General features: G+C 37.1%; 1 protein-coding gene across 1 annotated transcript in view; it reads right to left on the minus strand.

Annotated features, from left to right (window-relative positions):
* LOC122643080 (chitin elicitor receptor kinase 1) overlaps positions 1-10,110 on the minus strand; it is a 40,356-nt gene extending 30,246 nt beyond the window's left edge. Inside the window, exons 1-6 of the mRNA XM_043836716.1 lie at positions 9,394-10,110; positions 8,776-8,809; positions 8,668-8,672; positions 8,364-8,528; positions 6,960-7,162; positions 4,626-4,715 (exon numbers count right to left, since the gene is read on the minus strand). Of these exons, the coding sequence (XP_043692651.1) occupies positions 4,626-4,715; positions 6,960-7,162; positions 8,364-8,528; positions 8,668-8,672; positions 8,776-8,809; positions 9,394-10,036 (1,140 nt within the window). The 5' untranslated portion in view covers positions 10,037-10,110. The remainder of the gene's footprint in view (positions 1-4,625; positions 4,716-6,959; positions 7,163-8,363; positions 8,529-8,667; positions 8,673-8,775; positions 8,810-9,393) is intronic.
* Positions 10,111-12,409: the final 2,299 nt, after the last annotated feature.

Genomic DNA, 12,409 nt, shown 5'->3' on the forward strand with positions numbered 1-12,409 from the left:
CCCGTGATTTATGATATCAATGGCAGAATTGTAAATATGGGATGTTCAATTAGAAACACACAAGAAAAGAGTCACGGGTATGGGGAGGGTAAACTTGGAAACTAATAAAATTAAAGGAGAAGGAAATTAGAGAGAAAGATAGGGGTAATTCTGGAAAAAAAAATAATGAGAAAGGACTGAAATAAATTTAAAGACTAAAGTGGGGGTAATATGGGAAAATGGAGAAGTAATAAAAGGAGGAACCGTGAGAGGGAGGGTTATACTTGAAATAAAAGGAAAATAAGGGAAATCAGAATTAGATTACAAGGGGAGGGCAGTTTAGGAAATAAAAATAAATAAAGAAAATAGACAAAAAGTGGGATCGTGGGTGGGGTTACCGTCTCCTACTTTGTGACTGTGGGGGGTGTGAGGCGAGGAAGGAGGAGAAAATCCAGGAGCAATCAGGTACGACTTCTACTCTTTTTTCTTTTGGCTTCTCGATGTCTCTCTGCTATTCTTCTTTCTCTGTCTTGCACTCTCTTTCTCTTCTGCACCTCTTTTTTTTTTTTTTAATTTATGGGAATCGCAGGGGGGTTTGCTGCTTGGGTTTCAGTGGAGTCGATGGACAGGGAAAGGGTAAGGTTTCAGAGTGAGATGGGAGAAAGAGGGTTGCTGTGGGAAGGGGACATACGATTTTTTTTATTTTTTTTTTTGTCAGACATTTGAAGGGGGGGTCGATTGAGGCTACTGGGAAAAAGGGATGACGGTGGGGAGTTGGGTTGCCCAGAACAAAGTAACAGCGTTGGAATAAAGAAACAGAAATAAAGAACAGAAAGGGAAGAAAAATAGAATGGGGAAAAATGAGACTGAGGAAATAGCAGGGAAGAGAGACTGAGAAGATGAAGAGAAGGAGGAGATTCACCCAGATTTGGGCTTTGATACCAAATTGATGGGGAACAGAAATCAAGAAGAGGATTGAAGGAGGTAGAAGAAGAAACCAGAGGGGGAGGAGAGAAATCACACATAAGTAAAGGGAATAAGGAGACGCAGCAGAAGAAGGGAGCGTCCAAGAAGAAGGGGGGGGGGGGGAGAAGCAACCAGCCACGCAGGCTTCAAACTCTCAATTCATTCATTCCAATCTCTAAAATCTCTACTGTATTACATGCTTATAAAGAAGAAAACTTCCTTACATGAAAATAGAAACCCAACTAAAAAGGGAAAACTAAATATCCTAGGAAATATATCAAACATAAAATTACCCAAAAGAGATAATACGTGATCCACCCAATCTCCTAAAATAAGATAAAATAAAATAAAAGATATTATCTTGCTAAATAAAATAAATTCCTAAAATACTACTAAATCTATAAGACCCAAATCTGATCCGGTTCATCTTGGTCTGGGTTCACAAACAGGTTCGGGTCAATCCATCGAAATTGTCCTGCATCACTTGTTACCTGATAATAAACCACTTATGAATAAAATATGAATATGCAAGTCTTTGAGGAAATTTTCCACATCGTTGAAAGTATGAAACTGCTGAAGACAATACAATAGATGAATGTTAGAGAGAAGCTGATGTAGATCGAAGAAGGAAGAAGAGAAGAAAAGCCAGCAAGCCTAGTCCATCAAGCAGCCCAGTTTGGGCCCTTGTGGTTGAGCTTGGTCCACTTTATGGGCAAGGTTTAGGCCCATGACTAAGTCCTTTTAAGTAGCCCATGCATGGGGAACAGTTACTACTTTCTATTTTTGTTAGTTTCTAATTTTATTGCTTTGCTACTTTATTATGTAGTGGTTAGAACTACATAGTGGTTGTTTATATCGTGGGTTCGAATCGAATAGCTTCTCCGCGAAGCGGGAGTATGGCTGCATACATTATGACCCTCCCCAGACCCCACAGTGACGGAAGCCTGTTTTTATCTTATTAGTCTTCTAGAGGTTAGTCTTTTAGACTGTTACTATTTCAGAACGTTGTAAGGATTCTCCTTTCTAACACAAGGGGTTTCCTATTTGAGTAGTACCCTATTGTTATAAATAAAGAGAAGGGATGTAGTAGCCCCCACGATCTTATGACGTAGAAAAATTTTGGTTTTGTTTAACCAATGGCTTGTGAGATGCAGCTGGACTGTGAGAAACAGTTTACCACCTTGGTGGATGGGAACCGGTGGGAAGCTGGTGAGGTTTGAGTGAGAGACTCAACCATCTATAATTTTATCTTTTTCTTCTTCTTCATTCAAATCTGTGATTTAATTTTCTGCTTTGAGTTTGCACTGATATGCCTGCAGTTCTGTGATTCTATTTGGAGTAAGCTTACCCTGTTTAAGGCTTGTTAAAGAGTACTGCTGTGCCATTTGTTCCTGAAGTTTCTGTAACATTAGAGTAACTTGAGATTCTTTGTTTTGGGACTTTCTGGTCTGATACTTCAAGGATAGGTATTCCATCATCTGATTCTGATCATTGGATTGTTATGGAACTTTGGAGTTTTCATGAGGTAAACACATACTGCTAGCAACCCTACCTAGAACCTGATCTGACTTATGGCTAGATAGATATCTGCAGTTACTAAATGCTGTCATTACTTTCTATTTTAAAAAGTTGTTGGATTATAAAATATGTCCATCAGATTAAGTGGATTTCATATATGATGAGTAGATAAAGTCAATGCTAGTTTGGTACAGTTCTACTTTATGGATTGGAAGATACTGCGTAGTTGGTAAATTCTGGAATTGAGTTTGTCAAAGTATATAGGATCCAGGGGGAGAAGAGGATATCTCGATTCTCGAGATTCCTCCCCTCCTCTTGTGACTCCTATTTTGAGTGTGAGTCAGTCCTATTTCTACTTTGAGTTTTTAGTCTTAGTTTCAGTTTGAGTTGTTAGTCCTAGTTCTAGATTTATTTCATTGTTATTTTCCTAGTGTAACTTGGAATCCTATCATGATTAGCAATTCCTAATCTGATTAGGAGTTCCCCTTTCTATTGTAATTTCAGATTATAAATACAAGCAGTGTGAGGGAGACTGTCATATCCGACAATTCTCTTCTCTTCCTCATCTTCTTCTCTTCATCTCTTCTTCTTATCTTCTCGGTTCTGGTCTTCTTCAAGTATCTTCTTGGTGTTGAGGTTTTACGAAGCAAGAAAGGTATTAGCTCGTCTCAAAAGAAATATGTTCTTGACCTTCTGACTGACACTGGAATGTTTGCTTCCAAACCAGCAGATACTCCCATGGATCCCCATCAGAAACTTGGGTCCGTTGAGGGTGAGGATTTTTTAGATGTTCATCGATGTAGAAGATTAGTTGGCAAACTTATTTATCTTACAGTCACTCGACCGGATATGTCCTTTGTTGTTGGGGTTATTATTAGTCAATTTATGCAGTGTCCAAAGAAAGTTCATTGGGATGCTACTTGCCGTGTGTTGCGCTATTTGAATAGTGCTCCTGGTAAAAGTCTTGTTTATTGACCTAATCGGAATGCTAATCTGGTTGGGTTCTCTTATGCTAATTGGGCCGGTGCTGATGGTGATAGACGTTCTACTTCTAGTTACTGTACCTTTGTGGGTGGAAACTTGGTCACCTGGAAAAGCAAGAAACAAACCACCGTTGCTCGATCCAGTGCTGAAGCTGAATATCGAGCGATGGCACATACTACAGCTACGTTGATGAGGGTCAAATCCTTACTCCAGGAATTAGGGTTTCCCATCAACCAACCTATGCAAATGTTTTGTGATAATCAAGCCACTATCTATATTGCAAGTAATCTTGTAATTCATGAGAGGACAAAGCACATCAAGGTTGATTGTCACTTTGTTCGGGATGTTGTTATGAAGAAGTTGGTTGTTACTCTTTTTGTTTCTACTACCAATCAACTTGGCAATATGTTTACAAAGGCACTGTTTGGACCTGCTTTTCGCCGAAGTTGTTCCAAGCTGGGTCTAGGTGATTTATACACTCCAGCTTGAGGGGGAGTGTTGAAGTATATTGGGTCCAAGGGGAGAAGAGGATATCTCAATTCTCGAGATTCCTCCCCTCCTCCTGTGACTCCTATTTTGAGTGTGAGTCAGTCCTATTTCTACTTTGAGTGTTGGTCCTATTTCCACTTTGAGTTGATAGTCTTAGTTTCAGTTTGAGTTGTTAGTCCTAGTTCTAGATTTATTTCATTGTTATTTTCCTATTGTAACCTGGAATCCTATCATGATTACCTTTCTATTGTAATTTCAGATTATAAATACAAGCAGCGTGAGGAAGACTGTCATATCCGACAGTTCTCTTCTCTTCCTCATCTTCTTCTCTTCATCTCTTCTTCTCATCTTCTCCGTTCTGGTCTTCTTCAAGTATATTCTGCTACAGATTTCCTATTTCAGTTCACCTACCCATATCTCTGCATCCAACCCTTGGATTACTATGAAACTTTGGGCAACTGTTTCTCTATACCAGCCCTAATTCGATTCAACTTTGAGGCTGATCCGATTGTTGATTGGTAAGTTATTGATTTCTACTGTTCTAGCCTTTATTCATGCCCTGTGATTCTGTCTATTGGGTAGGAATCTGAAACCATCTTAAAGGATGAATTGATTCCATCAGAAACACTATTCAAATACATGATCACGCCTAACCAAAAAACTAGAATTTCATAGGGTAAATACAATACCAGGTTCAAGTGATGAACATGCGTCAGAACCTTCAATTCTGCAAAGAATTCTCTTGAGGCTTGCATATCCATCTTCTTGATTGCAGCTTTCTGTACAACATGTACGAAAAACAAAGAAGTCAGATATTCGACTATAAGGGGGGAGGAGACATAAAATCAATATGGCAGAGATACTTCAAAATGACCATGTAACACATGATTCTCTTATATGCCTCAGCATATAAAAGATGAATTATTACAACAGGAAATTAGGGGGTAAAAAATAGATAGGGCTATACATTCACATACAAAGGGGAGGGGTGAAGAAGCAAAGCTGCAAATATTTTCTTACACTACTGTTAACCAGCTCCTTTTTTAAGAGAGAAATTAGTCCATTAATTTCAATATCCCCAAGACCAGTTTGTTCAATTCTGCGAATGTGGACCTCCTGATTCTTGATAGTATGTATAGCAAATCAAGGAAACATTAATATTTTCAACTGAATCATGTGATATCTGAGGCAAGTTTAATGTAATTTGCTCTGTATCCTCAGATGCAGTGATTTGTTGTTAATTGGGGCTAGAACATACCATCTATGCCATCCTAAAAGAATAATTGAAGTCAAATGCTTTCAAATCCATTATTGAAAGGACTCCCACAGAGATATTTGCCCCTCCAGACCCTACAGTAGCGGGAGCTTCATGCATTGGGACGCTCCCTCATATAAACCAGTAGAGATCCAAAAGTTGAAAAACATAGCTATTATTTTAAAATCTTATTATCTGGAATCTAATAATGTCATTGTTGTCAAGGCATCGTCTAGGCGGCGCCAACGCCTAGGCGTCCAGGCGGATTTTTTGGGGTCTAGGCAACTGTCGCCTTAGTGGTATTCAACACTTTAGTGGTATCGAACCAGATTTGGCCCCAATTTATGCCAAATATCATTTAACCTATTTGAATCCAATAAAAATAGTTAAAGAATCAAAATTCAAAAAGGATAAAAAGTCAACCCCCTAGTTCAAAAACAAAAACTGGATTTTCGACAATAGGTGAAATTTTTAACTTTCTCAAATCTAAAAATTCCATAAATCTTAAAATGGTAAAACATTGCTAAAAACCAAAAGAGCGGTAAAATATTCATTTGTTTTGATATCTAAAAAAATATTTTTCATTCAGAGCAATTTTGACAGCATTCGCGCACACCAAATAAGGATTTGACCGGAACATAACTCCTTCAATATAAATCAGATTTAAGCAATCTTGGATTTGGTGGAAAGCTGGTTTTGTGCTCTACCTAATACAAATCTCATGTAAAAATAAAATCATTTAACCAGTCAAACTTCTTAGAGAACAAAAACATTTCTCTAAATCGAGAGTAGTTTAATTACTTATAGATAAGATCATATTTTCTAAGAACAGTATAAACCAAATATGAGACTAGCTTTAAAAGGATAATGACCAATGCCAAGAACAGTATAAACCAAATGTTTATTTTAATTGTTTCAAACTTCCAATAGCTTGCTTCTTTAGTTCTGTTGTCTTCTAGTTCTATGTTGATTTTTGATGACTTGATGTGGCATAATATTGATTTTTTATGACTTGATGCGACTTAATGTTGATTTTTTATGACTTGATGTGGCTTAATGTTGATTTTCTATGACTTGATGTGGCTTAATGTTGATTTTTGATGACTTAATGTGGCGTAATATTGATTTTTTATCATATAAGGTATATATTGTAGCATACTAAATAATGTTAGAAACAAGGGGGAAATAAAAATAACACTTGGGCACCTTGGTCGCCTAGGCGGGCGCCTAGTCACTTAAGCTCTTAGGCACCCCTCCATCGCCTTGGGTCGCCTTGCCGCCTTAACAACTATGAATAATTTTTACTCAAATCATCAAGACGCAAAGATACATAATCGTGATTCATGCTTAAGAGGTTAAATATCAATCATAACCAAATACAAGACATTGTAGACAAATGTTGACATATTTTGGCTGAAATGATGGGAATATTTCAGTTTTGATAGGAACCACAAAAATATCAATCACTTGGGTCAAAATAAAGTAAAGCCATATAAAAGTCCCATTATTTGAGTCAAAATCACTGAAATCATGTAAATATTCAATTCCACCAATGACTTAAATAGGACAGAAATCGGAATTTGTTTCCTTGCTTTTGATCACTTAAATAATTGTTGTCATTCAAGAATAATCAATGACTTATATTGGATTGAAATCATAATTTGTTTTGCAGTTGCTAACTTGGCATCTATATCTTTTTCTTTTGATTAATGAATTATTTTGCATCTTTTTTTTCAAAAATAACTAATGCCATTCAAGAAATACAAACCTCGCCTCTCAGCTCGGCATAGTAAACTGCCCCGAACCCACCTTGACCAATTTTGCTAGCTATATTAAAGTCATTTGTAGCCTTGGAAAGCTCTTCATATGAGAACTCCACTGATTTGTCCACAGTGATAGCTGTAGGACTCGAGGGCACAACACCAACAAGAGCAGTTGATTCAGTAGCTTTATCCAAGGTACTCCCAGAACCTAGACACACAAATGAAGAAAAGTAAAATATTTAATAACTGAAATCATGTCTTCTACTGTAGCATCTAATGTACACTTTGATTAGACAGTTTACCAAAAGAAGGGAAAATAAAGAAAAAGGGCTCAGAAGCAGCGAGAGAGAGGGAGCAATTTTCACTGAGAGGGTAAGATACACCATTCAGTTCTTGGGTACTTCCATTGTGTCTTTTGGAGAGGGATTTTTTAGGGTGAAAATGTGAAATTTTCAAGTTTATTCAATTTTTGTGCTTCTTCTTTTTAGGTATTACTCTCTAAAATACTATAGGATTTTTAACTTTATATTCACAAAAAGGGACTGCATTAATCCATCCATATTTCATACTGACAATCAATTCGACCTAAAAAAAGAGATGGAGATCCCAAAAAAAAAAGTCTGTTGGACTATAATGACCATCCAATCAGTTGTATTCTCCTGAATAATCTGCTATCTAAATAGATATAAGAAATTCCCGGGAAAGAACAACATACTCCGGATATCAGATGGTTAAGGTCACAAAAGCAAGCTGATTTTTCTCCTATCAGATCCCTCAGAATCTCCAGGTGCACAATTAATACAGTAGAGAGCCTATAGACATATAACACTACAATGGTATCTCCATTTTCATTGTACTTTTCAAAGAAAACATATTTCCAAAAGTAATATCCCATAACAATAAATAAATTGAAGAAGTTAATGGTAAATGAAGTCACACGTTCCATTGAGACAGTTAATATTCAGAGAAAAACATAAACAGCAACAACAGTTCCCAAACTACATGCAAGTCACAGAATCATTCTACAGAATAACTAATAATATACATAACATGGAAAACGGCATTACAGTTGGAAGCAACACAACATAAAACTATAGTTCACATATAAAGTATGTTTAAAATGAAATCAACTTCAACAACAGCAACAACGATGATGATGTTGGTGGTGATATTATGTTACAAACAAGCATTATGAGTAAAATGCATTCGACATTCTCCATTGAAGCTTTTGTTACTGAACAATAGCATAAGAAATTTTATCTTCTCTTTGTCATGCAACTCATGTCCCATTTTTTCAGCAACAGAACTGTTAGAATAACCAAGCAAAACATGGGAAAATCCTGAAGAAACATCTATTATAAAGGAAGAAATGGTTAATGGAGATATTTAACTATAAAAAGAAGGATTACCACGCTGATGATGAATAGAAAGATGTTCAGATGCTGAGTGAAGCAATGACGCCTCTTTAACCTTCTTCCTTCTGTAAACCAGAAAAATAATACAACCTGCCAGAAATAGTGCCAGGGCTACTCCTGCAACAGAAATGCCAGCAATTGCTCCGCTTGATATTCCTGCTTAGATTTAGTGGTAGTACATATTATCAGCTTAAAAATAATATCAAAGCCTCATTTTGGCATACTGCATTGCCAACCCAAATGACTTATGCAGAGCCGATAACAAGCATAAAAGTGGCAAGCAAAGAAGACCCACCACCTGAACTGCAAAATGGGGAAACAAGTATCCATGTTAGACAGCTGGAAGAAGTAGTAAAGATATAAAGCAGCAATTGGCTCAATCCTTGACTAATTGAATACAAATTACCTTGTCTTCAAGGCTGGAAATGTTCCTGTTGTATCTACAAAAAGATCAAGAACACTAGCAAGTATCAATTCCGAGAAGGTGAAAAATAAGAGGGCGGGGGAGTCGATAGTTCAGCAACAGAAATTCAGCTTTATATTCCAAATTAAATCAATAATAAAGACAACAAGCTAAATTTTTTCAACCCATGTACCCCATCACCCCAATACATGATGGTATCTTGTGACCATGGCCATGGAGGAATATGGCAAATTTTCCCTTTAATATTTAAATTTCAAGGGCTACAACTATTTCAGGTACTACTGAGAAGCTAAAACTTGCAAGTCTTATTTATTTGGAATGTTTCTGTGGTAGTAAGGGAATATTATGCAATAGAGGTATTGAGAAAATAAGATACATATAAAAGCCACAGAAAGTGGCTTCTTTCTGTTCACGGTAAAAGGTCAGCATACATGATACTTTTAATTATTCAATCTCTTTCTTATCGTTATTTCTTAATGGCTAGCAAAGTATGCTCGTACTTCACATTTTTGTGTTTGCAAATTTCTGCATTCTGAATTTGCTTTGTTCATTTTTTATTCCCCTTAATGGTGAACGATAATAAGCAGAATTAGGGATTACCTTTGCCAGGAACGAACACCAAACCACTCCCATGGCTGAAATTCGTGCTGGGGTTGTACTTCTGCACCAAAGTCGAATTTACGCCGAACTCAGTGGCGACCGAAGACAAGGTGTCACCAGGGCGAAGAGGGTAAGTCACGAACAAACCATAATCCTTGGACACACTGCTATCCCCACAAGAACAATTGACAGCAACGCTGAGCTGGGCAGTGTCTGGAATGTTAAGGGCAGGGATATTACTGTTCCAACTCTGCAACCATTCCACGGTCGTTAGGTTCGCATAGGCTTTCGTAGCGATAGTATAGAAGGTATCGCCTGTGTTGACGTTGTACTGGAATATATGAGCCAAGTAATCACCATTGAAGCATTCGCAGCGCGAGAAAGGAACGTTTACTTTGGTTCCAGCAGCAACACTATCCTTGCTGGTTATTTGTTTGTTGTAGTTAAGAATCTCTTGAATAGTTGTATTTGTGACGGTGGAGATGTATGTGAGATTAGAGCCTTCCCACACATAAAAAGAAGCCAAGCCCAGGTCACAGCTGTGACACTTTGCTTCTGCTCCAACGAAGAAGAACACGAGCAAGAGTGACAAACCTAGCTCAAACCCTAATTTTGGTGTTGTCCTTGCAGCAGCAGCCACCATGTTTCAAAGATAGAACCCTCGAAAGAAGAAAGCAGGTACCACCATTTACAAAGTACTAACCCTTGCAAACCTAATACTCGTTCTCCTCTTCCAAAACACATAAATCAACAGAAAAGCAGCAACTCTGAGATCTGAACTCGTCTTCGTCGATCTAATTTTCTAAGTTTTGAAATGTGTAGATCCGTAGTTGACCCGTCTGAATTGTGAAATCTGTAAAAACTCCTCTTTGACTACTAATTTCTTCATCCTTCTTTTTAAAGCTTTAATTTTAAAACAAAATCCTTCTTCGTCTACCTCGCGTTTTTCCATCGATTTCTACAGTAAGTCGGGTGAGTTTGGCTTCACTGTGTAGCTTTGTCGGGCACGCAAAAGGGAAAATGTCACTATTACGTCTTACTCGGTTAATCCCAAAATAAATATTTCCTAACATTTGCATGAAGGAATCAATTTTCCAAGGCTTCGTTTGTTTGAAGTATAGTTGGGAAAACGGATTTTAATTGATCGATTCAAAGTCAAAATTTTGGAACTTTGTTCAGGATTAGATTAAGTAAATGACGAGACTCGATCATAAATCTTCCGGCAAATAAGTCTTATTAATTATAGCCAAGCCATGACAATAAGGTTCAAAATTCAGGTATCGAACTCGGTATTTTAAACCCAAAAAAAAAAAAAAAAAAACTCGGTATTGATCATGACCAATATGTTTTTAGATCGGTATCAGATTGGTTAACATTGATCTAGATCGGTCAAAAATACTCAAAAATCATTTTTTTATGGATTGACTCCTGTATCGGTCAAGATCAATAGATGTTGTGATATCAGATTGGATCGATCGATATTCTTAGGATCGGATCAAACTGGTACCAATAAGTATTGATTAAAATAATATATATAAAAAATTGACCTCTATAATAAAATTACATCCACCTCCCCTATAGGGAGCAAGTGTAATTTTTTCAAACTACATAGAGTTCAAGTGACGTTGACACTTGACAGGATAAATATACTATTTTGTTTATCAAAAAAAGGATAAATATAATATATTACGAAACGTACCACACATACAAAGTAAGGGGGAAAAAATAATAAACAGTTTCATATGAGAGGAAAATTACACCCTGAGCTCGTGAGAAAATTTTTCCCAATTTTTAATATATTTTTAAAATCCAAGAGATTTGAATGCAAAATAAAATAAAATTTATGATTATGTTGAATGATTTAGAATTAGTGATATGAACATGTAAAATAATGATTAAAAAATTAATTTTTAAGGTTTGAAATTTTCATTTCCTTTTCTTTTAATTTCCATTGCGACTAACTAGAGTCTAATTGTGATAATCACTCACAAAAGTAAAGGAAAAAATTTCCTGCAACGTACCAGCTCCCTCTCACATGAGTTTTTTATTGTTTTGTTTCTCCAACCATGATAATATAGACCTCATGTGAATGATACCAACCATTCTACGTGCTGCCATTGGTGGGAGTGGCGTTGCTCACTCCACATTGGCATTGTGTGGAACCCTTTTACTAGAAGTAATAAAAACAATGGGAAATATCATCCCCCTCCCCTCTAAGGAATAATTATCACCTCCAATTCCTCTAATAGGGGGGAGTGGACCCCACCTTGGGCAGTATTTTTGGGCAAGGGGTAGGGTGATCATTTCCATCCCCAGGAATTGGAGGGGATAACGATTCCCCCTCTAAGTATCCATAATATCAACCCCATCCCTGAGTTTTGAATAATGGCCTCCCCTACTTTTGAAAGATTCTATCAACCGTATCCGTTCCATTAAAAAGCGTTGTTAAGTGATGACATCATACTTAATTTATTCATTTAAACCCCAAAATGCCCTTATGTAATGTGATATTCTAATATTACCCCTAATAACAAGAGACTAAAATGAAAAAGACAATAATACCCTCATCTCTAACCTCATACCCTTCTTTCTTTTTTTCTTTTTCTTTCTTTCTTTCTTCTTCTTCTTCCTCCTACAACCCCACCCGCCCCCAAACCTCTGCAACCATGGTGAGCCTATATATTAAAAAAAAAAAACAACAACAAAGGCAGCCAAGGCTGCCATTATCATTAAGCACATACTTGGGCCTGCCATTATCGTAAAGCTCTCACAAGGGCATGCAACCAGTGGCAACAAAGGCCGCCTGTACAGTGGCACCGAGATTAACATATGTGGTCGTCGAGGTGGGCTCTTTCCTTCTCTGGTGATCTAAAAAAAAAATCAATTTGCAAGCGGCAAATTTGGGAAATTTTTTGGAATAGTGAAATCGATTTAGGTTTTAAGCTAGGCATTAGTTCGACGGTCGGACAGCGGCATAGGGTTTGCCAAAGTCCAACTGTTGTTCAACGGTGTTGTG

This window comes from Telopea speciosissima, chromosome 10, assembly GCF_018873765.1.
Source record: "Telopea speciosissima isolate NSW1024214 ecotype Mountain lineage chromosome 10, Tspe_v1, whole genome shotgun sequence".
NCBI lineage: Eukaryota > Viridiplantae > Streptophyta > Magnoliopsida > Proteales > Proteaceae > Telopea > Telopea speciosissima.